Source organism: Sminthopsis crassicaudata, chromosome 5, assembly GCF_048593235.1.
Source record: "Sminthopsis crassicaudata isolate SCR6 chromosome 5, ASM4859323v1, whole genome shotgun sequence".
Classification (NCBI taxonomy): domain Eukaryota; kingdom Metazoa; phylum Chordata; class Mammalia; order Dasyuromorphia; family Dasyuridae; genus Sminthopsis; species Sminthopsis crassicaudata.
Window position 1 is genome coordinate 238,876,760 of NC_133621.1, and position 26,698 is coordinate 238,903,457.

At 34.8% G+C, this 26,698-nt stretch overlaps 1 protein-coding gene across 13 annotated transcripts in view; it reads right to left on the minus strand.

Moving 5' to 3' along the window:
• The window catches only part of LOC141544434 (protein bicaudal D homolog 1), a 347,130-nt gene that overhangs the window by 222,833 nt on the left and 97,599 nt on the right, over positions 1-26,698 (minus strand). For 11 of the 13 annotated variants that reach the window (XM_074270604.1, XM_074270603.1, XM_074270606.1 and 8 more), the window contains exon 3: positions 20,196-20,410. The exons of 1 other annotated variant lie outside the window; for it this stretch is intronic. In XM_074270604.1, the coding sequence (XP_074126705.1) occupies positions 20,196-20,410 (215 nt within the window). Of the gene's footprint in view, positions 1-20,195; positions 20,411-20,660; positions 21,032-26,698 lie in introns of those variants that run through there. One more of the 13 variants, XM_074270605.1, reaches the window with a different exon arrangement.

The following is a 26,698-nucleotide window of genomic DNA, read 5'->3' on the forward strand; positions in this document are numbered from 1 at the left end:
AACTTGTATAAGACTGCTTGCCATCTAGGAGAGGGGGTGGAGAGAGGGAAGAGAAAAGTCGGAATTGAAGTGAGTGCAAGGCATAATGTTGTAAAAAATTACTCAGGTATATGTTCTGTCAATAAAAAGTTATAATAAAAAAGAAATTATTTATTGTAAGGGCCCTTTAAATGGGAGGACACAGTGCATCGGGAGATTGAGGCCCGGAAATAATTTCTGTGGATATTAGGACTGCCCTTGGGCGGGATCCTGGCCATATTGAGATAGCTTAGTAATGGGTGACTCTCTCGCTGATTGGCTGTGTGTGTGACCTCACAGGCCCTATGTAAGCCCACTGCAGGCAGCAACCGCCCTCTTTAACCTCGTGCTGTTCACCCTGGCTCCTAGCCTGGGTGGCCAAGCCAAGATGGGTAGCCGAAAGAGGTAAGGATTTTGGTAGTGAACACATGGGTCTTCTGACCAGGTGTTCACCAGGGAACCAACAAGTCAGGGCATCAGTCAGGGCATTATGTGAGTAGGTATAATAAAGGCTTTTAAGATTACACGTGGTTGTTCTTGAGTGCGCTACCGGTTATTAAGCTATAGATTCAAGAGATTGTGGCCAGAGACCTTAGAAGGCCTCAGAGGAGGCGAGCCGGGTAGAGCTCACACTGCAAAGGACAGTGGTCAAAGGTACTCTGGTGGGTCTAGGACAGACTAGTAATTGTAACTGCCAGGAGAGCACGTTACAATTTATATCTATTTATCCTAAGAGATACATATCCACATTATCTCAATTAGATGCTACCTAAGTGTTTAAATTCACTTAGTATTATGATTGATTAATTCACCTGCCAAATCAAAGGGAATTATAAGTAAGAATCAACATGGCATTGACCATTGCACACTTTACTTCACAAGAAATTTGGATTTATAATAGTAGATCCATTTCAATATTCATTTCTTGGGCAATACAGTTCAACATACCAACAAAGGCAAATTGGAAGCAAAAATCACAATTAACCATTCCAATGTCTTGGAAATTCTCTCAGGGAAATATATTATACAACAACTGAATTTTAGAAGGAACTAAATAGCCTTTGAATCTTTGCTTTCTGGGAAATAAGTATAAACTGTGAGCATTGTTTTTCTGTTTTGTTTTGTTTTGTTTCTCTTCTCAGATTATTTTTACCTTCTGAATACAATCCTTCCTTTGCAACAACAACAAAATTCGGTTCTGCACATATATATTGTATCTAGGATATACTATAAGATATTTAATATGTATGGGAATGCCTGCCATCTAGGGGAGGGGGTGGAGGGAAGGAGGGGAAAAACTTGGAACAGAAGGGAGTACAAGGGATAGTGTTGTAAAAAAAAAAAAAATTTACCTATGCATATGTACTGTCAAAGAAAATGTTATAATTATAAAAATTAATAAAAAATAAATTTAAAAAAAAAGAATCTTTGCTTTCACTTTCTTGACAATTATCTTGTTTCTGCTTGAAAACCTCAAATTAAGAGGGGTAAATAACACACTTAACACTTAAGGAGATTTTCCTCCTATCAGATCTAAAATTTCCTCTTTATATCTTTTGTCCATTGGCAGGAAAATCTTTTGACAACATACAATGTCCATTTTTCTTAGAGAAAAAACCCCCAACACATATCATAGGAATAAATTGTTTTTCTTAAAATATTAAGCAGTATTTAACTAAAACCAAGAATATTATCAGTTATGATCATGTTAGAAACCTTTCTTATAATATAAGGAATGAAACAAGATTAGTAATCAATATGTACTATAAAAAGAAATGGAAGGAATAATCATAGACTAAGAAAAACTAAAAGTATCTCTATTCACAAATTATAAGATTACTTGAAGAATATGAGTCAAAGGGAAAAGGACGCACCTGTACAAAAAATTTTTGTAGCAGCTCTTTTTGTGATGGCAAGGAATTAGAAATTGAGATGATGCCCATCTACTGGGGAATGGCTAAACAAGTTGTGGTATATGACTGTAATGGAAATCCTACTGTATTATAAGAAATGATAAGCAGACAGATTTCAGAAAAATCAGGAAAGGACTTACATGAACTGGTACAAAATTTGGTTTCAGACCACTTAAAACCCATCCTAGCTGTGTGACCCCTGGGGCAAGTGACTTGCCCAATTGCCTCAGCAAAAAAAAAAAAAAAAAAAAAAAAAAAAAAAAAAAATTAAACCTGATTTTTTTTATTTTTATAAATTTTATAGTATGAATTATTTAAATTTAATCATGTGAAATTTTGTTTTAACTATATCTGGCAATTTGCATTCTCAATCATTTTGGAATTATAAAAAGTAACAAAAGTAACTGGTAATTCTCTCACTTCCTGTCCTGACATCCGCATGTTATAACTGAATTGAGATAAACTGAGGCACAAAATTCCAGTCATTATTAGTTTATTAGTAGAACATTCATCTACTGACAAATTGGGTCAATAGCTCTCTCAATAAAACAGAGACAAAAATGAAGAGAAATAGTCTTTTTATAAACAAAGAAGAGGATCACAGAAAAAAAACATGATTGATAGAGCTAACATCACCTTATGAACCTTATGAATAGATTTTCTGAGAAGTATGAGCTAGTACCCATGTGGAGTTAGGGACCATTTTCTTCTTTCATTAAGAAATGACTGATTTATGGGATCCATTTGTATTCTGTGATCTTTGCTAGAGGATCAGATTTAGTAGATTCCCTGACACCTAAAAAGTTTGTTAGGGAGAAAATGGCTTTCTGACTTTCCATATTAATGTGAAGACAGTCAGGGACAATGTATTCTTTAAGCTAGCTTCAGAACTTAATGATAACACCTTTAAACTAGCTCAGATGGGAATCTGAATATTCTCTCCCCCCCCCCCACTCCCAATTACATGTTTTAACTTTTTTTTTTTTTTTTTTTTTTTTTTTGGAAATTTTGAGTTCCAAATTGTTCTCTAGAATGGTTCACTATAATGGTTGGATCCATTGAAAATACCAACATTGCACTTATGCCCCAATTTTTCCACATACTCTCCACCACTTATCTTTTTTTTTTCTTTTCTGTCATATTAGCCAATCTGATAAGTGTGAGGGGGTAGCTTGGAGTTGTTTTAATTTGCACTTCTCTAATCAGTAGGGATTTAGAGTATTTTTTTCATATGATTATAGCTTTGATTTCTTCACCTGAAATGCCTATTCATATGCTTAGACCATTTATCAAATGGGAAATGACTTATATTCTCATATTTGACTCAGTTCTCCATATATTTGAGAAATGAGGCCTTTATCAGAGTATATGCTGTAAATTCCCCCCCTTTTCTGCATTTCTGCATTGAATTTTTGTGTGTGTGCAAAACCTTTTAATACAAACAATATTATCCATTTTACTTCTTGTAATCCTCTCTATTTTCTTAATCATAAATTCATCCCTTCTCCATAGATCTGAAAGATAAACTATTCCATGCTCCACTAATTTGCTTCTGATATTATTCTTTTATGTCTAAATTATATACTCATTTTGATCTTATCTTGGTATATGGCATAAGATGTTGGTCTATATCTAATTTCTGCCAAATACTTTTCTAGCTTTCCCAGAAATTTTTGTCAGAAAATAAGTTCTTGTCCTAAAATCAGGGATTTCAGGAGTCTATCAAACACTAAATTACTATGGTCACTACCAGGTATTATGTACCTAATCTATTCCACTAATCCACCACTCTATTTTGAAGCCAGTATTTTTGGTGAGTATTGATTTGTATCTGGTTTTTTTGATCTGGTTTGAGATCTGACATATTTAGGCCATCTTCCTTCCCATTTTTTTCCCATTGATTTTCTTTATATTCTTGACCTTTTTTCTTCCATATGAATGTATTGCTTTTTTATAGCTCTATAAAGTAATTTTTGGTAGTTTAATTGGTAGGTCACTAAATAAGTATGTTAATTTAGGTAGAATAATAATTTATATTATTTGTTTTTCTTGTTATTCACTCATTTCATTTGTGTCCCCAATTCAGGTTTCTATGGCAAAGGTTCTGGAGTGGTTTGCCATTTTCTTCTTAGGTTCATATAGCTAATAAGTGTCTCAGGTAAGATTTGAACTCAAGAAACTTAGTCATCTTGACTCCAAGCCCAGCATGCTATCCATTGCATCTCACAGTGGCCCCCAATTGTTTGGATCTGGATTTATTTGTGTGAGAAATGTTTTATAATTGCATTCATTATAATTCCTGGATTTGTCTTGACAGATAGAATCTCAATTTTATATTATTATATTATATTCTCTATCTCTTCCTACTAGTCTTTTTAGGTAATATCTAGAAATGCTGATAATTTATGAGGATTAATTTTATATCTTGCAACCTCGCTGAAATTGTCTTATTTCAATTAGTTTTTATTGATTCTTTAGGATTCTCTAAGTATGTCATTATATTATCTGCAAAAAGTAATAATTTTGACTCCTCATTGCCTATTCTAATTCCTTCAATTTCTTTTTTCTTCTCTTACTATTATAACTAACATGTCTAGCATAATATTGAATAATAATGATTACTTCACCCCAATCTTATTAGAAAGGCTTCTAGCTTAATCCCATGGTTTTAGATTTAACTTAATTAGTTATTACTTTAAGCATAATTCCTATGCTCTATAGTATGTCATAATTTGCCAAAAGCTTTTCCTGCAGCTATTGAGCTAGTCATATGATTTTTGTAGTTTTTCTTCTCTGATTATGCTGATTATCAATTATGCTGATAATTTCCCTAATATTGAACCAAGCCTATATCCTGGTATAAATCCCATCTGGTCATAGTGCAATCTTTGTGATATATTGCTGGTATTTTATTTTAAAATTTTTGTACCAATATTCATGAGGAAAAGTGGTCTACAATTTTTTTGTGTGTATGCTTTTGGTTCTATGTGATAAATCAGCACCATATTTGTGTCACAAAAGAAATTTGGTAGGACTCCTTTTTTTACATATTTTCCCAAATAGTCCAAAAAGTATTGGAATTAATTTAATTGGAATTAACCATTATAGAAATAATAATATAAAACAATCAGGCACAGGAAGATTTCAGGCCAAGGAAGGCCAAAGTAATTAGGAAGAGTGTGCTTTCTTTAGTTTTGGACTTAATTTGATTTGATTTATACTGGCAAACTTTAAATTAAACTGATGGTCTTTATATACAGGATGATCTCATTTGTTTATCTACATTTTACTGGCAAAATAGTTGACTGGCTTCAATCCAATTTAGCGTTTTAAAGTACCCATTAGTTACAAGGAACTACATTGTATTCACTGCCATATGATAAGTAAACACTTCTTTCAAAGTCTTTGGATTTCTACAAGTTTTATAAATAATTTCCTATAAATACTTTCCAAAAAAATTATACCAACACACACATAAAACTCAAGGTTAAACTATCAAGGTTTTCTGTATTTATTATTGTATATAATGAATACTTTTTTGAAAACCATTGGCATTTTTTCCTGTAAAGAATTACTACTGCCTTCAAAGTTAATTCAATCACTAATTACACAGAATTTACAATTAAAAAAGCAGATAGGAATTGGTCAACTATTCCTGGAAAACTTTTCCTCAAATTGTTAATTCTTCCCTTGCTAGCATCAAGAAAGATGATAAGCTGCTATATTTTATGGATATTAATTACAGTCATAGATTCTACAAATGGACACCTTTTTCTAAAGCTCCTGACAAAAGCTCATAGAGCATTACACAAAATAAGCATTTTTGCAGTTTTTCTGTGTTGGTTAGAGCCTCTTCCTACAAAAGAAAAAGAATGTGGTGAAATAAGGAATTAATTTTTAAATATGGAAAAGAGGATTATTTCTCTACTTTTTCAAAATCTCAGAATGCAATATCTATTTTCAGAAGATGATAATGTTCTTTGAAAAGAACCATAGTTCCCTGATAAATCAGGAGCCTTATAGAAAAGGAATCATTTGTTCCAAAATAATACAGCATATAACACATGATTTGGCTTCAGTGTGTAACTCCTACCAGTTGACAATTACAGTATAGCAAGGAAATAATACACTCCAAAGAAAGTAATATAGAAAGTGATGGGTTGTTGTGATCCATTTTAGGTATGAGAACAGATGGTCCTGTTGCTTAAGTCTGGAATGAAGCCTCTGAGAAAAATCTGGAAGTGAACTCGAGCCACTTTCTCTACTACCAGCTTTTTCCAAAAGTCTTGGCAAATTTTGATACACATTCTTTGAATGGTTTCACTGGGGAAAATCTAGTTACAGAGGTGACAAATCATTAAATAAATACTAAGCACTTATCACATACCTAACTCAATCCTCAGTGCCACAAAACACAAAGATGTATGAGATATAGTCTTTATTCAAGAAAAGCTTATAATATAGAGTTCTAGCTACAAGCATGATTTAAAAGTAAATTAAAACTCATTTTAAGGTAAGATTATTTGATCATCATATTTGTAATTATGTTCTCCACAAAATAAAAAAATTGATCATTTTAAATATCATCTGAGACATCAAGTCAATAAATGTGAAGTGCCTACTATGTGCACCATACTAAACAATGGGGAAGAAAGAAAAATGAAAAATACAGCTGCTGTTGTTACAAAGGTTAAAATGAGGTAGAAGGATACAGCACATACACAGATAGTCATAATGCAAAAGAGATTAAAACAGAGTGATAGAAAAATATAGTAGTCATCTTACTGGCCAGGACATGTGTCATTTGTGTAGGTCATTCCTTTCTGTAGAAATTTTCTCCATTAACATATGCCAGCAAGATGAATGGATGTCCATCAATTGGAGAATGGTTGGGTAAACTATGGTATATGAATGTTATGGAATATTACTGTTCTATAAGAAATGACCAACAGGAGAAATACAGAGAGGCTTGGAGAGACTTACATCAACTGATGCTGAGTGAAACGAGCAGAACCAGAAGATCATTATACACTTCAACAATGATACTGTACGAGGATGTATGCTGATGGAAGTGGATTTCTTCAACATAGAGAAGAGCTAATCCAATTCCAATTGATTAATGATGGACAGAACCAGCTACATCCAGAAAAGGACTGGGAAATGAATGTAAACTGTTATTTTTACCTTCTGAATCCAATTCTTCCTGTGCAACAAAAAATTCGGTTCTACACACATATATTGTATCTAAATTATACTGTAATATATTTAACATATATAAGACTGCTTGCCATCAGGGGGAGGGGGTTGGGGGAGGAAGGGAAAAAATCTGAATAGAAGTAAGTGCAAGGGATAATGTTGTAAAAAATTACCCATGCATATGTACTGTCAAAAAATGTTATAATTATAAAATAAAATAAAAAATTAAAAAAAAAAAAAAAAAGAAAAAAAAAAAAAACATATGCCAGCAACTTGTCTGTAACTTATAGTCTTAAATATTTAACTGAGAAGAACTGGAGGGTAAGTGACACATAGCTTTCATGTGTCTAGAGTTGAACTAGAATTGATTATTAAACCAATCAGCTATACTTTTTTTAAGTGAGTAGGCAAAGGAAAAAGAACCTAACCAGAGAAAGTTACTCTAAGAACAGAGAACAAGATTTATCTTCAAAGGAGGATACTGAAGCAAAAAAAAAACAAAAACAAAAACAAAAAGCTCTCATACGCCAAAGAGTAACAATCAATGGACACCCATCCAAAAAGAATTAATGAAGAACTCAAAACATACTTTAAATACCAAATGAGGAAAATTTAGGAAAAACTAAAAAAAAAATGTGAATAATCCCAAATAAACAAGAAGATTATGAAAAGAAAGTCAATCAACTAGAAAAGGAGGAACAGAATCTTAACAAAGACAATGACTCTTTGAAAACTAGAATTGGGTAAGGGGAAGTTGGTAAAGTTATAAAAAGACCAAGAAATAATAAAATATAAAGAACAAAAAGATAAAAGAGAATTGTGACATCTCATACAAAAAAACAACTTAATCTAGAGAACAGATCAAGAGAAAACACGAGAATAACTGAGTTACCTGAAAGCTACAATCAAAAAAAGAAATTTGATACAAAAATACAAAAAATAATTAAAAAAAAAAGAAAATGTGAAATACTTCACTTGAAAAAACAATTGGCCTGGCAAACAGATCAAGGAGAGATAATTTAAAAATTACTGGACTACCTGAATGTTGTGATCAAAAAAAAAGACTAGATATCATCCTTCAAAAAATTATCAATGAAAACTGATCTAGAACAAGAAAGTAAAATAAAAAATGAAAGAATCCACCAATCACTTCCTGAAAGAGATCCCCAAATAAAAATTCATAGGAATATTTTAGCCAAATTCCAGGGCTCCCAGGTCAAAAACACCCAGAAATAAACAACTTAAATATTGTACAGTTATAATTAGGATAAATAAGATTTAGCAGATTCTACCTTAAAGGATCAGAGGGTTTTCCAATATATTCTGGAAAGCAAAGGAACTCGGATTACAATCAATAATCACTTACCCAGCAAAAATGAGTATGATCCTTCAGGGTTTAAAATAGATATTCAATGAAATAGAGGATTTTCAAATATTCCTGCTGAAAAGATCAGCTGAATAGAAAATATGACTTTCAAATTATAGCAAATATCTTTGACAAAAGCCTCATTTCTCAAATACATAAAGAACTGAGTCAAATTCATAAGAATACAAGTAATTCCTTAATAGACAAATGGTCAAAGGATATGAACAGGCCTCTCTAGACAAAGAAATCAAAGCTATCTATATTCATATGAAAAAATGCTTCACTATTGATTAGAGAAATACAAATTAAAATAACTCTAAATTATCTCTTTATGCCTATCAAATTGACTAATATGACCAAAAAGGAAAATGACAAATATTGGAGATTATGTGGAGAAATTGGAACACACCAATTTGTTGTTGATGGAATTGTGAACTTATTCAGCCATTCTGAGAGGCATAAAAAAGTAAATGAGAAAGACAAATCATCAGGGATTCAATAAAATCAAACTATTTACATGGGGAGATGATAATTATAATTCCTAAGAACTTTATCTTTATTAGGGCAGTTAAAAGAAATATACATAGACAGAGGGCATGGATTTGAGTTGAATATTAAGACGACATTCCCAAAAATAAACTAAGGAGTGAGAAAGAGGAATGCACTGGAAGAAGGGGAAAGGGAGAGGTAGAATAAAGTAAGTTATCTTATATAAAAGAGATGCAAAACGGCTTTCAAGATGGGAAACAAGGGAGGAAGGCTGGAATTTTGCTCTCATAAGAATTGTCTAAAAGAGAAACCTACTCAGTTGTGTTTACTCTAGAGGAAAGTAAGAGGAAAAGGACATAAGAGAAAGGGATGCACTTAATAGAAGAAAGAGCAACTTGAGAGAGTCACTAATCAAAAGTAAAACACTTTAGTAAAAGGAGAGAGAAAGGATGTGTAGAATAAACAAGAGGAAAATAGGATGGAGGGAAATACACAGGAATCATAACTATGAAAAAAATTATAGCAAATATCTTTGACAAAAGCCTCATTTCTCAAATACATAGAGAACTGAGTTAAATTCATAAGAATACAAGTAATTCCTCAACAAACAAATGGTCAAAGGTATGAACAGGACTTTCTAGACAAAGAAATCAAAGTTATCTATAGTCATATGAAAAAATACTTCAAATCACTATTGATTAGAGAAATGCAAATTAAAATAACTCAAAGTTATCTCTTTATACCTATCAAATTGACTAATATGACAAAAAAGGAAAATGACAAATATTGGAGATTATGTGGAGAAATTGGAACACCAATTTGTTGTTCATGGAATTGAGAACTTATTCAGCCATTCTATAGAACAACTTGGAACTATGCCCAAAGGGCATACCCCTTGATCCACCAGCACCATTACTAGGTATGTTTTCCAAAAAGTCCAAAAGTACAAAAATTTTTATTGACACTCTTTTGTGGTGGCAAAGAATTAGAAACTGAGGAATGGCTGAACAAATTGTGGTATATGATTGTGATGGAATACTGTTGTGTCATAAAAAATAATGAGCAGAAAATGTTCTCAGAAAAGCTTGGAAAAACTTAACATGAACGGATGCAAACTAAAGTAAGCTGTACCAGGAGACCATTGTCCATAGTAATAGCAATATTTTTTGATGATCAACTGTGAATATCAGCTATTATCAGCAATATAATAATCCAAGACAATTCTGAATAATTTATAATGGGAAATGATATCCACTTGCAGAGAAAGAACTGATGGAGTCTGAATGAAAATTGAAGCATACTTTAAAAAAAAAATTTTTTTATTGTTCTGGGGGGAGGACTTGTGTTTTCTTTCACAACATGACTTATATGGAAAGTTTTTCTTGACTGCACATGTTGAACCTATATCAAACTGCTTACCTTCTTAATGAGATAAAGGAGAAGAAAGAAGGGGGAGAGAGTTTGGAACTTAAAATGAAAAAAAAAAATGTTAAAAATTAATCTGTCTGTGGTCTGAGCCCAGACCTGAAAAAGAGAAAGAAAAAGACTAGGTTGCATTTGGGAAACTGCTTGGTGCTCTCAATGATCTCTTATCACTTCCTAACACAAAATCTTTTTATATTAGCACTTTTTTGTTAATGCAACAAGGCAGATAATATTACAAACTCCACATCATCAAATTATGGATTTATAGAACAAGATATGATGGACATTCATAGCTGCCACATATGTATTACCAATGGGAGTTACCAAACCAATGGGATAAGGAATCCCTTTACCAAATTGACATACTAAATGAAGATCAGTTAGTGAAGAATATAAATTGCAGGTAATTTTAAAAGTTATCTATACTTTATTTCAGATAATTTGTGAAGGTAACATTTAGCTAATTATCTCCAACATCCTTTCCCCATCTAATCACTTCACAATAAAGTCAGTTTCAATAATCTACTGGAATTGTCATTAAAAAGGAAAAACAGGAGCTCTTTCACAAAAGTACAGTATACATATCTTATAAAACAAAAGGTGAACAAGTATTTTTTTTAAAAACTAAACTCTAAGGGACTTGCCAATTATTGGCATTTCATTTCACATTAGTCTACAGTTTTTAAAAAGAAAAAAACAAGAGCTAGCATTCTGAACCTTGTATTACCAACCCACACAAACCCATGCAACAAAGATTCTTAAGGAAATTCCTCCAGCTACTACGTATTCTTCTAAAATGTAAGTGGGCTTATTCTGAATTCTAAAGATTTAAAGATGCAAGCAGACGAATAAAACATTACATTTCAGTGTGGGGATTTTTTTTTTCCCTCCTTAAAGCCTAAGGACTTTGATACAGGCTGGTTAGATAATAATTTCTCTATTAGAGGAAGGAGAGGAGTCAATAGACAGAAACAGAATAGCTGGAGAATCCATAAATGTATCCCTTAATACTAAGGAATTCTACAAATCACTATATTTATCCTGATCCGGCTCATTTATATTAATATATCCAAAGGTTCCTAGGACTTATCTATTCTTTAGTCCTACAGATGTACATAGCTCTAAAGTTTTTTTGTTTGTTTGTTTTTTTCCACCTTAATTTTTTAAAAATGCACAAGAACTAGGGCTTCTAAGTCTATTCTGAAGAGAGCTTTATAGAAAATGATTATTTCCTACTATTCAGTTTCCCAACATTCAGTCTTAGACTGAGACCTAAGAGGCTGAGGCAGAAGCACATGACTCCTATCATTTAGTGTGAATGAGTGTTTAATCAAATGTTTGTATTCAGTCACTAAATCCTGTAGCTCACATTAGAGGTGACTATGACTCTGCTCCTAGAGAAACAAAACTGGAGTAAGATCTCTTCCATCAGTTCTGAACTGATCCCACCATTCTGGAAAGCAATTCAAGACTATGCCCAAAGGCCTATAAAATTGTGCATCCTCTTTGACGCAGGATCTGAGCAGTCTGTATCCCAAAGAGATCCAAAAGAAAAGAAAAGGGCTAATTTATATAAAAATATCTACAGCAGATAAAGGTCTCATTTCCAAAATATATAGAGAATTGACTCTAATTTATAAGAAATCAAGCCATTCTCCAATTGATAAATGGTCAAAGGATATAAACAGACAATTCTCAGATGAAGAAATTGAAGCTATTTCTAGTCATATGAAAAGATGCTCCAAGTCATTATTAATCAGAGAAATGCAAATTAAGACAACTCTGAGATACCACTACACACATGTCAAATTGGCTAGAATGACAGGGAAAGGTAATGCAGAATGTTGGAGGGGATGTGGGAAAACAGGGACACTGACACATTGTTGGTGGAATTGTGAATACATCCAGCCATTCTGGAGAGCAATTTGGAACTATGCTCAAAAAGTTATCAAACTGTGCATACCCTTTGATCCAGCAGTGTTACTACTGGGCTTATATCCCAAAGAGATCTTAAAGAAGGGAAAGGGACCTGTATGTGCAAGACTGTTTTTGGCAGCCCTCTTTGTAGTGGCCAGAAACTGGCAACTGAGTGGATACCCATCAATTGGAGATTGGCTGAATAAATTGTGGTATATGAATATTATGGAATATTATTGTTCTGTAAGAAATGACCAGCAGGATGATTTCAGAAAGGCCTGGAGAGACTTACATGAACTGATGCTGAGTGAAATGAGCAGGACTAGGAGATCATTGTATACTTCAACAATACTATATGATGATCAATTCTGATGGATGTAGCCATTTTCAACAATGAGATGAACCAAATCAGTTCCAATAGAGCAGTAATGAACTGAACCAGCTACACCCAGTGAAAGAACTCTGGGAGATGACTATGAACCACTACATAGAAGTCCCAATCCCTCTAATTTTGTCCGCCTGCATTTTGGATTTCATTCACAGGCTAATTGTACACTATTTCAAAGTCCTATTATTTTTGTACAGCATGTACATGTTTGGACATGTATACATATATTGTATTTAATTTATACTCTAACATATTTAACATGTATTGGTCAACCTGCCATCTGGGGTGGTGGGGGGGAAGGACGGGAAAAATTAGAACAAAAATTTGGCAATTGTCAATGTTGCAAAATAACCTATGCATATATCTGGTAAATAAAAACTATTAAAATTTTAAAAAAAATATTTAGAGCAATTTTTTTTTGTAGTGGAAAACTGGAAATTGAGGGTAAGCCCATCAATTGGGGGATGTCTGAACAAGTTGTAGCATATGATTGTGATGGAATCTGATTGTGCTATAATAAAAGATGAACAAGATGCTTTCCAAAAAAAAACTGGACTTACATGAATTGATGCAAAGTGAGGTAAGCAGAAGCAAGAGAACATTGTACACAGTTAATAGCAACATTATATGATGCTCAACTGTAAATGACAACTATTTTCAGCAACAGAAAGACCCACAACAATTCTGAAGGACTCATAAGATCTAAGCATGCTGGGGTTTTTTTCCATTTAATTTTCTTGGGTGGGGTCTTTGTCTGTATTTCTTTTACAACTTGACTAATAAGGAAATGTTTTTCATTACTGCACATATATACCTTTGTTAAATTGTTTACCTTCTCAATGAGGACAGATGGGAGGGAGTATGAGAGAGAACTGAAAATTGGAAATCAAAAATATAACTCAAAAAATTTGGAACTCAAAATTGAAAAAAAAAAAAAAAAAGCAAAGGTTAAAAATTGGTTTTATATGTAAGGAAAAAATAAAATATTAAAAAGAAAAAAGACTTCCTCCAGATCTAAAATCTATTTCTTTGACCAAATGTTTAAACAGTAGAATGTATATCCAGACGAGAAATTAACTTGTTGAACTTAGAATAATCTTAAGATTTATTTTGGAAATATTTTAAAATATTTATAAACTTTTAAAAGTTAGCAAAATAAAAAATTAAAAATACATGCAGTGAAACAATAAAAATCAGACAAAGAAGATTAAAAAAAAAAAAAAAAAAAAAGATATTATACAACTTCCTGGACTAGAAAGCTAATTTTAGTATCTCATTGTATACCTTGGCCTAATGAGTTGTTTAATAATATTGGGTTGCTTGTCTAAAAAGTATTGAGTAATTTCATCTATACAGAAAAGAATTAAATATATAACTAAGAAGGCTGCATGTTGTAGTAGAAAGAGTCTGTCTTCAAATCAGAAGACCCAAATTCCAGCTCGACCACTTATTAACTAAATGTATAACCTTTAACTTCTTTGTACCTATGTTTCCTTATTAGTCCAGTGGATATGTTTGTATTACCTGCCTTGTGGGGTTGTTGTGAGGAAAAACTCTATAAACCATAAAGTACTCCATAAATATTAATATTATTACTGTCACCAATTCTCACTTTCCAATAATTCCTAATGGATATAATTCATTGAATTATGAATTTTCTTTTTTTTTTTTTTTTTTGAGGCTGGGGTTAAGTGACATGCCCAGGGTCACACAGCTAGGAAGTGTTAAGTGTCTGAGACCAGATTTGAACTTGGGTCCTCCTGAATTCAAGGCTGGTGCTCTATCCACTGTGCTACCTAGATGCCCCTATGAAATTTAAAGTCTTAAAAGTTATCCAGCCCAATTAAGAATCCAAATTAACATTCCTTTCTAAAATATTCTTAAAAGGCATCCAACTGTTAGATGAATGCTTCCAATGATAAAGGCTCACTATTAGTTAAGTAAAATCTAATAAAACATTAATTTAAGGGTTAGATAGGTGGCGCAGTGGATAGAGCACCAGCTCTTAATTCAGGAGGACCTGAGTTCAAATTCGACCTCAGACATTTAACTTCCTAGCTATGTGACCCTGGGCAAGTCACTTAATCCTAACTGCCTCAGGTAAACAAACAAACAAAAAACCCATTAATTTATCAAATATTTAATAGAAAAACATGTATATGTATATATAAAATTTTCTTATATAAAGGATAGTGACTCATTTCCATTAAGCATTAAAAAACTAGATTTTGACATTAAACAATATAAAGCACTAGACTCTGTTATCAAGGAAGATCACAATCTTTGTTGAAGATCTTTCAGATAGGATAGTGGACTTTGAACTGTAGAACTCAATTGCAATTACATATTTTTCTGGCTGTCAGTGACACACTTAATGATATAGGAATTATGGCTTTTCTTCAGTCATCAGCAGTTTAATCATGACATGAATACTAAATGTCCCATCAGTATAACTGAACAGCCCACTCAGCCCTGGGTGCACACTTCTCTCAGAGCTCCTTCATAGTAAACACCAAGCACAGAAACACTGTGTTTATAGCAGTAGCCAAGTTCTGGCATAAATGTCTCAGTTAAGAACTGCCTATATTTTTTATTTACCCATTAAATTACATAAAAATTAAAATAATTACATTAATATTTCAAATAATCACATTTTAATATAAAATTAGTTTTCCACACATTTAAACAAGACCATTCCAAAATTTCAAGATATATTATATGTGTGTCTATATGTACATACACATATAGCTATATATAGAAATACACACCCTAGGTCAATGACTATATTGACAAGTGGCTACTATGTGCCTGTGCTAAATGCTGGGGTTATGAAGAAAACTAAAAGCAATTCCTGCCCTGAAAGAGCTCACAGTCTAATGAGAAAGATAATACACAAACAATTACATACAACAAGATAAATATGACAAACTGGAAATAATCACAGATGGAATGGATTGTATTAAGGGAAACCAAAAAAGGCTTCTTCCAGAATGTAAGATAAAATCTAAAAGCTGAGACTTGAAATAAGCCATAAAAACCAAGAGACAGAGATGAGTAGAGAGAATGTCCTAAGGATGGGGAATAACCAGCAAAAATGTACAGAGTCAAGACATAGCATCTTATGTCAAGAACTTTGATGTTCTTTGCTGATGCTAATGTCATTGATCATACATTATGTGAAAGGGAATAAGATAGGAAGAAATGGGGAGGCTCTGAATTATCTAATGCCAGGAATACCAAGAATTTCTTTGAAGGAGAGAGAGGAAGTGAAACCTGAAGAGGTAGAAAGGGGCCAGATTATGAAGGGCTTTAAAAATCAAACATATTTGATATTTCAAGTAACAGAATGGCAAAGGATTTCATGAAATAGAGCCTGATAATGGTCAGATTTGTGCTTTGAGAAGATTGCTTTGATGGTGGAGTGGAGTATGAACTAGAACAGAGCAAGACTTGTGAAACCAAGTAAACTTACTAGAGGCCAATTAAAAGTTTAGTATAATATGATGCTATTACAGATAATATAATAATATTATGAAGGGATAAAGACCTTTACCAAGGTAGCAGTGTCAAAGAAGAAATGCTGCAAGGGTAGAATCAACAGGATTTGGAAACGTGCTTTTAGAAACAAATTTATTAATTCTGTAAATCCAAAGGGAAATAGATGTATCTTGTTTCTGAAAATCTCTCTATTATAACTTCTAGTTACAATTTACAGTGTATATAAATGAAATGAGTATTTTGTGTCATTCCAATATTAGAACTAAAGTATCAAGGAATTAGGTTTGGTAAAACACAGACTATCACAAAGGGGATTAAGAATAGTGAAAATATTTGTATGCTGACATCAAAAATAAAACTATCTGCCAAAACTAAACTATATATTACCATTGATAAACTCAAAGGTTTTTTCCAGAGTGATCAGGCTTTTTCCATGAAGGAGTGCCAGGCAATCAACATGTATTTAAGAATTACTATGTGTCAGGCATAGTGAAGATACAAAGAAAGACAAAAATATCCTCTGCCCTCAAGGAGTTCCTATTCTCAAATGGTAAGCAACATGAAAATAACTACGTACAAGAAAGATTATTATATAGAGTATAAATGGAAGAAAAAACTCAGAGGGAAGGCACTAGCAGTGAAGGGAACCAGGAAAGGCCTCTTTCAGGAGAGGCATATTCTGAGTCATGAAGGAAGCCAGGAAATTGAAGAGGTGCATTTCAGATATAAGTGAAGTGAGCAGAACCAAGAGATCATTGTATATATGACAACAAGATTAATCAATTCTGATGAAGATAACTCTTTACAACAATGAAATGATCCAGGCCAGTTCTAATGACCTTGTGATGAAGAGAGTCATCTACACTCAGAGAGAGGACTATGGGAACTGAGTATGGATCACAACATAGCATTTTCACTCTTTTTGTTATTGTTTGCTTGTATTTTATTTTCTCATTTTTTTCTTTTTTGATTTGATTTTTCTTGTGCAGCAAGATAATTGTATAAATATGTATACATACATTGGATTTAATATATATTTTATTATGTTTAACATATATTGGATTACTTGCCATCTGGGGAGGGGTTGGGAAGAGGAGGGGAAAATTTGAACGCAAGGCTTTGCAATTGTTAATGGTGAAAAATTATCCATGTGCATGTTATGCAAATTAAAAATCTTTAATTATTTAAAAAAAATAAAGGGAGTTTCATAGGGTTTCCTCACAAAGTTGGGAGATGCATGCAATATTATATGCAAAGAACAGTAAAATGAAGATCTAGGAAAAAGTAATATAGTCAGATCTGTGTTTTAGGGAGATTAGTTTTATATTCGAGGGGAGGACAAATTAAGAGAGATTTGAGGCAGTGAGGTAAAGAAGAGGATGTATACAAGAGATGTTGTGAAAATGCCACTGAAGGGGCAGCTAGATGGCCCAGTGGATAAAGCACTGGCCCTGAAGTCAAGAGAAACCGAGTTCAAATTCGACCTCAGAGACTTAGTAGTTGTGTGACCCTAGAAAAGTCACTTAACCCCACTGCCTCACCTAAAAAAAAAAAAAAAAAAAAAAAAATAGAACTGACAAAATTTAAATATGTGGGGGCAATGTGAGTGATAATAACACAGAAGCTGAACACCTTCAACAGTAACTGAAGAGCTGGAAAGAGGGAAGAGTTTGATAAGAATTTATAAAAGGCCAGAATATTATCTGCTTAGCTTTGAACAATAAGGATTTTAGAGTTTTCATTCATGTAAGTATAAAAATAATTTAAGTTAAATCAATGACATAATACTATTTCCTATTTCTAAGAATGAATATGGGAAGGAAGTTTAGTAAATATGTTTCCACAATAGCCATTCATTAATTTTTTTGAAATCATAAATTTCAACTCTTCTTTACAATGATCTTAAACGATCCTTTTTTCCCATTCCTGTCAATGTTAAAAATGAGATTAGCAATTTGTTTAGCATTCCATAGTTATGCCTTCATTATTTTAAAATTTTACTTCTTAATACAATTCAACAAACATTCACTAAGTGCAAACTGTGTGATACAGTGTTTTATACAACATTAAGTCTGGTATAAGAAAGACCTGAGTTCAAATGCAGCCTCAGACACTTACTTAATTTCTATTTGCTTCATTTTCCTCAACTGTAAAATGGATATAATAATTGCAACTACTTTCCAGAGTTATGGATAAAATGATATTTGGATAATACCCAGCACATAATAAATTAAGAGTGTGTGTGTATATATACATATATGTTATTTATAAGAATGTCTGTTAATTAGGAAATGCCTATGTGAAAACACATGTATGTAGCAAGACAGCAAAGTCCCAGAAAAAAATTTTTTTTTTTAAGCATGGACTAAGCTTTACCTAAAGTACAAAAATTTTACCTTAAGGATGTTTAAATGATTTGATTTTTAAAAATTTGACTAATATTTTATTGTGGTCATTCAGTATGCTAGATTTTATTGAATAATTACAGAATAATATGCCAAAAAAAACATAAGTAGAGAAATGGATAGAGTTGGGCCTCGGATCAAGCCCCCTTTTTGCTTAAAGCAAGGCAAATCATTGAAACACTCACTAATCCCAAGCAATTCTCTATATGTCTATAAGTTGCATAACAGTTATCCATAAGCAAAGAAACCATAAGACTAGAATGAAACAAATAAAAACAAAAATCATCCAAATATTAGGTAGAACAAGAGTTATACAAACTCCAATGGGAATAAGTAGATATTTTAGGTGAGGCAATGTGGATAGTGTTTGAATGAAGGAGTTGGGGGGAAAGGGAGAGAGAGTCAAATTCCACCTACCCTCAGACTTAGAGCAATGATTGTGTGACAAGTGGGCAAGTTAAATTACACTGGACAAATTTCTTACTCTTAAAGTGCTCTATTCAGCATTCAAAAATGGCAAGTTACAGAGAAGGAGCCTTTTTCTGTTGATAGAGAGGGCTCATTTGGTAATTCCCTATATCAATTAAATCATAGGTCCAATCTCTATCTCTACCAATTCATTATTTCTAGTTGATAACATCATTTGAAATGTAAAGCCACACTTCATTGTTACATCCCAGTTCAAGATTTATCATTTCTTCAGGTCATCTGTCCTGAAGTTTAATTCTTACTGGGCAGGATGACCTCATCTCTACCTTGATGCTTTGTCCAACCTGAAGAGCACTACTTCACTCACTGGTGAAAACAGGGTATGTACATCATCACCCAATAAGAATTGTTTTCCTTTTGTACAGTATAACAATAATGACAGGAGCAAAAGAGATGCTAAGCCCTTGCAAAGTACAATATTGTGTTTTCTCCTCTGACAAGAACACAAAATTAAGAAATATGACTAAGGTATTTATAATTTAATAATTAAAACTGACTTCCCCCGACTCAAATCTATTAATTATGTAAAGAATTCTTACTGCAATCCAGACTAGAAACATTAGCTTTTTAAATTTGTATTTAATCACCCTCAATTATCTTTAATCTTTTCATATAATAACTCTACTTGAATACTATTTCAATAATACTACTAATATCTCTATTTGAAAAAGGAATTTCTCATCATCCCTACAACTCCTACTTCCGTGCTTCCAATATACAGACATACACTCACTTCCTTAGGCATTTTTTTCTTACATGGAAACAATGAACTCTTTCAATAGCACCTGGTCAACTATGCTAGAATTAAAATGAAGAGTCAGCTATGACAGGATCCTAGATCAAGTGCTTACAGAAACTTCAGAGGTCATTTAGTCCAATCCAAATTTAGTCCATTGTGAAGATGAGGAAACTGAGGCCCAGAAAATTAAATGCCTAGCCCAAGGTCAGAAGTAGAACTTGAACTCAGATTCTCTGACTTCAAAGCCAAGATTTTTTCCACTGATGCATTCCGTGTATACCCCCTTCATTATTTCTTTTAATGATAGGTTTGAAGGTGCTGAAAGAAGGAAAAAGGACAACTGCAAACTCACCTCTTTCAGCTGCTCTAACTCTTGCTTAAGGCCATCGTATTCAGCTTCCAGCTCATCATACTGCTGTTTCAGAGTGAGCTTCTCTTCCAAGACCACCAGGCCATATTCAGCAGCCTGTATCTTTTCGTGGGTTGTTTCAGTGAGCTCCTTAGTCAACCTTTCGATCTCAGTCTTATAATGATCCACGCTCTGCAAAATCTCCTCTGCAGCCATAGCTGTTGTGATGGATGGAAAGGGGAGGGGGTGAGTGGACGCGGGAGGGAAGAAAAGATGCAGGGGGTGGGGTGGGGCCGGGAAAGAAATTAGGATGAGGAGAGAAGAAAATAAAGAGGGAGAGTTAAAGGGAAAAATGCTTCCTCAGAAGCCTTTCTATCAGCAGCAACTACAGAGGCTGAATATTTGAAAGGAAATTTAATATGGAGAATCAAAAGAAGAAAATCTGGGAAGGGGTTGCGGTTGCTGCACCATTCATTTGTCGCTGGGACTGGTCCCTCCTTTGCCTATCAGCAGCGGTGCACCATGATGTTGCGCTGCGGCGGCAGCAGCAGGAGACAGGATAGGATTCTGCTTATTCAGAGGCGCTGGGCCGCCATCTCTTCAGGGCAGCGTCACTGCGGTCTCTGCACTCCGCCGCAAGCGTTCCTCTTTCCCTCTCCACCTGCTCCTCTGGCCCTGCAGCAGCGAAGCAGAATGATGCGGTCCAGGCCCCCTCCCTTCCACTCTCTTCCGGAAGGAAACAAATGGGAGAAAAGCAGGGAAGGAGGGAGGGAGGAAGGAAGGGGCTTAAAAGGAGACTCTGGTCTCCCTGAACAGCCCCCAGGCGGCCTCTCTCAGGCTACTGGCAGAGCAGGTGGGAGGAGCCTCGGGCGGCGGGGGCGGGGGCGGGGGCGGGGGCAACACAGTAGAGACTGAGAGGGGTAGGGGGGAAGGGGAGATGACAGAGCAGAGCACAAAACTGAGAGGGAAAAGGGAAGAGGAAGAAAAGGGGAAGAAAGGAATAAGAAAAGAGGACGAGGAGGAAGAAGAGAAGGAGTGAGCCTGGCCCTATGTAGTTGGCAGGAGGAGTGTCTGAGGGTTTTGTACAGTTGTCCACAACTTAAGAAGGGGCTTCAACGGAGTGAGACAAGGGTCCTGCAGCTCCTTCACTGACTCCATGATAGGAAAAACCTTGACACTTTTTGCAACCCACTCTTTTACTCTTAAGAAAAAGCAGTTTTGCCAGGCACCGAAACGTGCCTTCTCTTGCCCTGCAGGCAGAATATTCATTACTAGGTCTTCTATAACTGTCAAACCTATGATTCCAAAATCCTTGAGTCACCATGCGTACATGTGGAAATGTGCCTGCCCCGGCACTATAATTAAAATATGGTTAACACATATGACCACCATCGGGCAACATCCCTATTTCTTTATCTTTCCATTTGCCTTCACACTTCTAACGCCTCCACTCCTCTCTCCTTTCACCCTTACTCAATACTAGAAGACATTTATATGAATTTTAAGTATTGCCATGCACAATGACACACTGTATGTCATTGGCTCCTAATGTAATGCTGGAGAAACTGAGGCAAGATAGAGATTAAAGAGTATTTAATATTTTATTTGAAAAGGAGAGATTTACTGGGACCAAATGGATCCATGGTTTGGTGCCAGGGCTGAATGAAGCTATCGTCTCCAAGAATCCAGCCTCCAGCCAGCATCCAGCAGCCAATTCATTTATACACTGTAGCTAAACAAAGGCAGGGGGGTGGAGTCCCAACTCTGGTGAGCCGGAATCTCCAGGCAGGAACCATCAACTGGGCTCTGCCAGATTGAGGGATAGGACCATAAAATTCTAACAAAGTGGGAGTTAAGAAAGTGTCTGGCAAGAGACAGAATGTCTGGAGTCCCCCTTTCTGAGTTTACATATTGACAATTTATAATCTTAGAGCAAATAGCCCTGAATTATATCAGTCTTCATGAACCAGAGGTGGGGTTTGCAACTAAGGAAATTGAGGCAGAACCATTAGGGAAACTGAGGCAGGATCAATTTAGGGAAACTGAGTCAGGACAATTAGGGAAACTGAGCCAGGACAACAAGGGAAACTGAGTCAGAACAATAAAAGAGAATTGTGGCACAACACTTAAACCCACCAGTAAGGTACTTACAATATTATTTTACACATTAAAAAAAAAAATTGTTCTTAGTCATGCAGCATATGAAAGTCACATGGTCCAAAACACTTTTCATTATACCATGTTAGCTGAAATTTCTTCTTATGCTTTACTATCTCTTCTTCCATTTTTCTTTCTTCTATTGAAAGTTGTGTTGATTGCACTTGTATAACCTATATCTGATTGCTTACTGCTTTAGGGTGTGGGGAGAGGAGGGAAAGAGGTTGAAAAGGGACAAAGAGAAGGAGGGAAGAAAAGGAGACAGAATTTGGAGCTCAAAACTTAAAAAAAAATGTTTAGAAAATTTAAAAAACTATTTTAACATGCTGGGTACTCATTGCTAATTGGTTCCAGAACAAATGACAAATGGTGAAAAAAAATAATTATCAAATGTATTTTTCCTATAAGGAATACATCTCCAATCCACAACTGTTCTCATCCAATTGCCCCAAGAAGCAAATGGTATTTCTAGCTGTGGAAGAAAAAGCCAGCTCAGCCCAGTCCAGCTATTCCCTTCTTGATCCAGCTCACTTATTGAGAGGAAGGACTACCGTTATACTCTCTTAATAATGGAGGGAATCCTGAATCTTTGGGGGAGGGAGGAAGAAACTCTCCTCTGACAGAGATCCACTCTTCAGGGCAGTTAAGTGGTTTCATTAAGATTGGCTCAGGACCACTCCAGTAAGTAGTCTCATTCAACTGGAAATCCAAGCCTGGGAGCAGTGACAACATTGAAGGAATTTGATTCAATTGAAACTTCAGTCTCAGATTTCCTATTAAAGAGCAATTTGGGGCTCATTTCTTTGCAGAGGCCCAGAAACAGGAATCATGCCATGCCAAGGGACCTCTCTTTGGCATAGCTGCCTTTGAGGATCCCTGCCCACTGTGAAGACATTTTCTTCTCAGTGTTAACTCCTCTTTATCTCTCTGTCAGGATTTCTCTGCTAGGACCTTTATCTCTCTGCCAGGACCCTGCCACTGAACAAGTCAGTCTCCTAGCAAAAGTTGACTTCTCGGTGATTATAAACTTCCTTTTGCCAATCTAATATTTCAGGTTCGTGAATTCTTTCACATTGGACCTGCTCTGACCAAAGAGGGATTCCCACAACTCTCTGCACTGCCACTAACCTCATCATTAATGTTCAAGATTCCTAGCTATCTGGCAGTCCAGGGCTTGAGGCTACCAGAAGCCCTGGATACTGTGCCATTGATATCACTCTGCCTAGGCTACTGCTAGGGCTGCTTCATGTTTTATGGTTCTCCCTTTCCTATCTCTCATCACTTCCAGGATATTTCTTTATCACTCAGTATCCTCTCTGCTTTGAGGTTCATACTGTCTCCCTGATGGGGGAGGGGGTGGGAGTAGAAACTCTCCTTGAACTCTTGAGAAGCTCTTCTCTGGGAGAGACCCAACCCAGGGAATCAAGATAAGAAGTTTAATTCTGTTATCCTGGAAGAGACTGGCAACACCTTCTATTGATTACCCTCTATAAAGTTGAAAATTAGTCCAGGACCACTTCTAGTACACCCTCTAATTCAGTTTGAAATCTCATACTGATATTCAACTCAAATTGCCCCTAGCTCCAGGCCAGGATTTGCCCATAAAACTGAAAACTGTCTGCACACTCCTTACAAATCTCCGGATTTGATTAGGGGATTGCCATCTAAGAGAATTATTTTTTTAGTGAAAAAAATAAAAATAAAACTTTCCCTTTTTGCCACAGTTTCTCTGGTTCATGAATTATTTTCATGTTGGACCTGAGTCTCTCGGAGCCCAATCTCACACATCTTCATTCGGATCTGTTGGCTGCTTCCCTACTGCCTGTAAACATCTCTCATTTTCAGGAAACTCACTTGATACATTCATCTGTCACTTCATATTTCTCCTTCCTTCTGTCTAAACTCTTTGAGAAAATATTGTACAATAGATGCCTTCTACATTATCTCCTCCTCTCTTCTCAATTCTCTACAATCTGGCTTGCAGTTTTATCATTCAACCAAAAATTGCTTTCTCCAAAGTTACCAATGAATTGCCAAATTCAATAGCCTTTTCTCAATTTGCATCCCTCTGCAGCTTTTGACACTATTGATCAACTTCTTCTTTTGTTTTAAAAATTTTTATTCATTTTAATTTAAATATAAAACAAGAAAAAATAGAACATGTTCATGTACACACTAGAATATGACAGGATTCAATATAAAATAACAAATATTAGTTTCACAAAATCCTATATAATAATTCCTCCATGTTGTTTTCAATGCAACCCAGTTTTTCTGTATTTCCTTCTGCATTTTCTTTTGGTCTATGCAATGTACTTTTTATTTATTTATTTAGCCCTTCTTCTCCCCAACCCCACCATAGAGTGTTGTGCCATAGTTCTCTTTTAATGTCCTGACCCAGTTTCCCTAATTATCCTATTCAGTTACTCTGGCTCAAGTTATAACCATTCCCTCTTAATGTTAGAATAAAGGCCTTATATCTTAGATCTTAGGCTATACTTATTCTCTCCCAATGTTTGATGGGATAAAGGTCTTTATCCATTTTAGACATCATTAGAATATCAGGAGCTTCTCCAGTACCTCCCTCCATTATACCTGCTTCCATTATGTCATCCTCATCCTAGGTGCCTCCCCCCATTAGGTTATCCCCATTCAGGTACCTCCCCCATTATGTTATTGTTCTTGTTACCCTATAAAAGAATGCTGGATCCGATATTCAGGGCTGGATTCTTTGAGAGGATAGATTCATTCAGCCCTGGGATCAACCATGCATCCATTGGTCCCAGTAAACCTCTCCATTTAATAAATTCTGCATTGAATACTCTCTAATCTCTATTTTGGTCAGTTTCTCTGGCATTACAAGAGAAGGCCACAATTAAACATGAACATATATATATATATATATATACATACTTATATATACAAAAACATTCAATACACATACACATATTTTTAAAGTCTTTCTTTCAAACTATTCAAATAATGATGGCATTTATAAGAGTACTAATACCATTTTCATTTTATAAGAAGTAAATGGGGCACCTAGGTGGCACAGTGGATAGAGCATCAAAAAAATTTTTAAAGAAGTAAATGATTTTGTCTTATTGAGTCCCTTATGTGTGGTATGGAAATGGTGAGGGATCACCATTTAATAAAAAAGCTAGAGAGAACTCTAGAGTAAACCAAAGTTTATTGTACATTCTCAAGAGAAGAGTGTCCAACTCCTTGAGCAGACAATCAAAGAGAGGAAGCGCCTCCCGGGGGCAGGACAGCATTTTTAATCCCTAACACATAACACCCCCTCCCACCACTGACCCTCATCCTCATTGGCTGAGAGTCTTACATTCTAAATGCAAGACCTACCCACGCAATTGAACTTGACCAATAAGTACATAGTTGCCCATATTTGACTGAAATAGGGAGGAAATTGTGTCATGGGAGAAGAGCAGGAAGGGGACTTAAGTATGCCCTTGAATCAATGCTCAAAGTCCTTCAGGCCTACTCAAACTCTGAAGTAGATGAAGCCTTATTCGATTTTTACAACTGTCTTGAAAGATCTCACCTCATCTCATTCAATTATAATTAATATTTACCTTATGTTTTTCTTATCTCTTATTGTTATTAGATTTTAAGGTCCTTTTTAAATTCTTCTAAGAATTCCTTTGGGATTTGTTATGGGCCAGAACTCTGTACTTGAAACAAGGATTCTTACAAGGTGCACAGTGGAATTGATAAGGCAATGGTTATCTAGTTTAGCATGTTAATTAATAGCTCTCTAGTTCAATATAATTGCTTTAATCTTACAACAAATAATGGTTCCCTAGTTATATAATGATTGGCTTGATTGGTGTATACTCAGTATAATGAATGGATTTAACTGTAGAACATATAAGTATATAAGCTGGGACAAACTGAGCCAGATTCATTCATTCCATCTCACATCACTGTGGTGGCAGGCCTGTCCTCCTTCATTTCTCCACTGAACCAGAGACAGATTCAGAAGGACTCGGAGAGAGGAAAAGGCTTGGAGATGGAGGACCTCAAGAAAGCTAGACTGGGCCTCAGGCAAGAAAACTAAATTGTGAAGGATATAATAAAGGATTTGAACTTTAACACCTGACTATTCTTGTGGTGATTACTCTACTGAAATGGCTGGTCCCAAGACCTCCAGAAAATCAACTAGAACACTATAGGAGTTTGTGACCATTTAACATTTCTCACTGAAAAAAAGAGTCTTTTTTTTTTTTTTTTTTTTTTAGCTCCACTATTTTCCTCTGAATGTGAATTCAAAACTTCTTTATCTCTGTAGTAGCTACCTACAATTAATTTCTTTCTCTTTACTTACTCAG